We start from the raw sequence: 3,880 nt of genomic DNA on the forward strand, positions 1-3,880 counted from the left end.
TCAAGAATTCAAGTATTTTTGAGTTCTGCAAAAAGTTAAAGAAGTTTTATTTTTTTTTACTTTTTTTCATTTATCAATTTTTAAAGAAGTAAACTAAACTAAATTTTAGACATTTTTCAGAAAACATGTAATTTTTTTGCAGGTTTCAACAAATGTGTTAAATAAAATCAAGTTTTTTTTACACTTTCTACACTGCCGTTCTAAGCAAGATTGTCCCATGTGGAAAAACGTGCAAACGAGAAAAACGTGATTGAAATATCAGCTATATTTCCAACTTTTCTCTCAAACTAAAAATTCACCGACAATTTTTTTGTAGTGAACAGTTCAAGTTAATCATTTTACAATGTTTTCTGCCAATAAAATTACATTTCCTACGAAAAAACAGCGAATTAGAGCCAAAAATGCTCCGTGTGACTCTTTTGCGTAGAATCAGAACGCATGCCGATGCTAGTTCTACGAAAAACTGTCACACGGCTACAATTTTTCTATCATTTTAAAAGCTTGCGTAGTTTATTTTTTTCCCAAAAACATGCTAAACCGTAATTTGAGTAATACGTTTCTCTTTGTTAATAAAAATGTATAGTTGAGTATGGATCCTGTAAGTAGTGCCTACCGAAAAGTGAAAATTTCTCTGAATAAAACACTCAAGTCTTCTCGCTCCTCCTCTGCCCTCTATTTTAGTGTTCTTTTCAGTGAATAACATTAAATTCAACAGTTTGAACTCATCTTAAGACAATTTTTTGATAAAATTTGCATTTTTCATAGAATTTTCTCTAGTGTGACATTCTTGCGTAGAACTACCAATATAGAGACAACCACCTTGATGAAAATTTCGTATAAGTTCAGAATAAAGTATACTTGTTTGTATTTTTATTCGAAAGTTAACACTAAAAAAGACCGTTTCCAGCAAAAAAGTGAAAATGACCCAAAAGTCACATGGGACATTCTTGCTTAGAACGGCAGTACAGTTATGTCAAAAGAACTTGATATTTAGATCATGCATCATTTTCATCATAATAATATCCCTTAATTGGATGAAGTATGATAAACAGAATCAGAATCAGATTTTTTCGTATATGTAGGTTTGTTAGTATATCAGTTTTCTATGTTTGATTTTACTTCAAACTGATACATTTTAAAACTCCTTAACACCAAAACTCAAAGTGTTCGACCAAATTTGATAAAAAAATTCGAGTTCATAACGCTAAAATCTACCAAATCAATCATTAAAAAAGCACCAAAATGCTGTTGCTTTGAGTCATCAAAAAAAATTATGTAAATTCTTATGGTGAAACGTGTTTATTAAAAAATACCTCCTGAAATGTTTAAAAAACTTATCTTATTCAATTTATATTTTGTTCAAATTTTCAAATAAATGAACGAAATTTAAAAGTATAGTTTTTTCCAATTCTTTTTTTAACTTGCCGAATTTTTTAGTCGAAATATTTAAATTTTAGAAAAAATTTGTACAAATTTTTTTTTTTTAATTCTGAATTTTTGTGTACTTGACACATTAGCCCTTAAGTCCTAATTCTTAGTAAGAAAAACAAAGTTTCAATCTTCTGTTCTTTCCAGGACCCAATATTTCAATCAAAAGTGACCAAATACTCAAAACATGTAATTTTAAACTTTAAAACTGGTGATTGAAAATTTAAAAACTATTCATAATTTTTTTTTAGATAAAATCGTCTTTTATGAATCAATCATGATTTTTACATTAATCTTTAAAAGTTTGAAACATGATTTGAAGTAGGTAGCAACTTTAAACTTAATTTCAATGCAAAATTTTAACCAACTTTGTATTGTTGTAACTTGGAACTCCTTATCTTTCAATTTTTATCAATACATTTCCTAGTAAGCAACAAATGAACATGAAGTTATTATTTTGAACTTCCAAAATGAACAATTTAAGCCTTTTATTTTTGCTATAAATAGGTTTTCTATTCTTCCTTTTATCGAATTAAATTAAACCATCATTCATTGAATAAATTCTCCAAAGTTCAAACTAGTTTTTTTAGTAATCGAAAATTCCCATTTTTTAATCGCGATTGAATATTTTTGGTTAAAATTGAAAACACTACAGTGGAAATTTTTCAATCACCTTCCAGTTGAAAATAAAGAACAAAATTTTAATTAAGATGAATAAAAATTAACAATTATTATCATTTTCCTAAAAACTAATCATGGTTAGTTTTTTACCTGATTGGATATTTATTTTAGAATCCAGATTTTTTAAGCTCTGTGTTTTGAAAACGTTTATTTTAAATTAGCTTAGAAATTCTTTTAAAACTAATTTATAGTTCAAAATAAAGAGCATAATTTTAAGAAAAAAATTATCAATGACTTACCAAAAATTGAAAACTTTCATTCTGGTATGATTTGAAAATTTGTTTTTTTTATCAGTCCGATTTATTTTTAGTTTGTGTGGTGAATCATATGTGAAAAACGGTGTTAGAAGTTTCTTTAATTTTTTTATTGTTTATTATTGGCATTGCTATTATTTTTAGCTAAATTTGAAATTCGAAAACCCCCCCCATGGACGGGTCCTTCGCACGGGCCTGCCTGCAGCATCGGATGATTCACTTCCGCCGTTTCCGCGTCACCGCTTGTACTGCGTCCATCATCATCACAAAGACAACCAGATCATCCCTATGGCACCCAGAGCCCCTTTGGAGTTTGATGCGGTTTTTCCTTGCGTTTGGTGTACTTGTGGTAATTTGAGAAATTTCGTGGGCACTCGGAGGAAGGAATTTGAGGGAGGAATAACTCCCACTGTTGCCAAACTCACCTTGGTTCGGTTTGATGATGCTGAAATCCAATAAAAATCCCCCCAGGTGAAGCGCAAACCACGCGGTCGTTTCGTGACCGCCACCCACCCCTAGAGGCCACCGAATCATCGAAGAATCGCGTCCATCGTCCCCTTCGAGGAGAATGAGTGAAGAGATGGAGGATTTACCTTACTGTTGAAGGTTAAAGTCTCATCAAACGAAGATGACTGCTGCAGCAGGAGGGATCATAAACATTGACGAGCTTACTGTTTAGTGAGGGTTTTTTTTGAACGATTTAATTTAAAGAGCCGAGCTGGTTCGCAGTAATTTATGGATTCGTTGTGAGTATTCTTGCAGGATACCTACTTGATTTTTTTTATTACATCTTTCGTTTCATTCAACAACCTAAAACCACAGGGTTATGAAATCTATCTTTCTAAAACAAAAAGGCATTGAGCTACAGCTTTGTTTCTTCCTTTAACTTTAACTATAAAGCGCTCAAGCAGACGTCTTTTGCTAGACTTTTAGCCAGGCAAATCCAGCTAAAAGTCATCAGTAGTACCTTGGTTTTGGTGGGGTCTCTGGAGAATCACTTCTTCATTCCAGATACTAAACATTGAAAAGAACCCGTCGAATGCGTTAGTTTAACTTTATTGATGATCTTCGAAGATTTTATCTGATGACAGTTACAATACTCATATTTGATTGGATTACCAGCGCAAGGTTTTGTCCGGCGACTTAGACACACTCTCCAGCGTAGGCCACAGCAACCGATCCGAATGGTGAAGCCGAGCAGTATCGGACGCAATCGTTGGAGTAGGTTAGTCCGTCAGATCCACAAACCGGAGTATAATCGTAGGGGCAAGCAGGGCAGCTATACTCAGTGTTTCCAGCAGGGGCAGCATTACACTCACCGAAAGAGGCCACAGCAACCGATCCATAGGGAGAGGCCGAACAATATCTGAAGCAATCGTTCTCGTAGGTGACACCGTCAGATCCACAAACTGGCATGTAGTACGCAGGGCAAACCGGGCAGCTATAATCGGTGTTTTCGGCAGGAGCCACATTGCATTCTCCGGAATAGGACACAGCCACGGATCCGAAGGGTGAAG

The 3,880-nt window shown here is 33.6% G+C and overlaps 1 protein-coding gene across 1 annotated transcript; it reads right to left on the bottom strand.

Moving 5' to 3' along the window:
- Nucleotides 1-3,506: 3,506 nt before the first annotated feature.
- Nucleotides 3,507-3,779, bottom strand: LOC129741542 (ovomucoid-like). Its single transcript, XM_055733282.1, has one exon. It carries the CDS (start codon nucleotides 3,777-3,779, stop codon nucleotides 3,507-3,509), a length of 273 nt encoding a protein of 90 aa, XP_055589257.1.
- Between the last annotated feature and the right edge of the window lie 101 nt (nucleotides 3,780-3,880).

Source organism: Uranotaenia lowii, chromosome 2 (assembly GCF_029784155.1).
Source record: "Uranotaenia lowii strain MFRU-FL chromosome 2, ASM2978415v1, whole genome shotgun sequence".
Lineage (NCBI taxonomy): Eukaryota > Metazoa > Arthropoda > Insecta > Diptera > Culicidae > Uranotaenia > Uranotaenia lowii.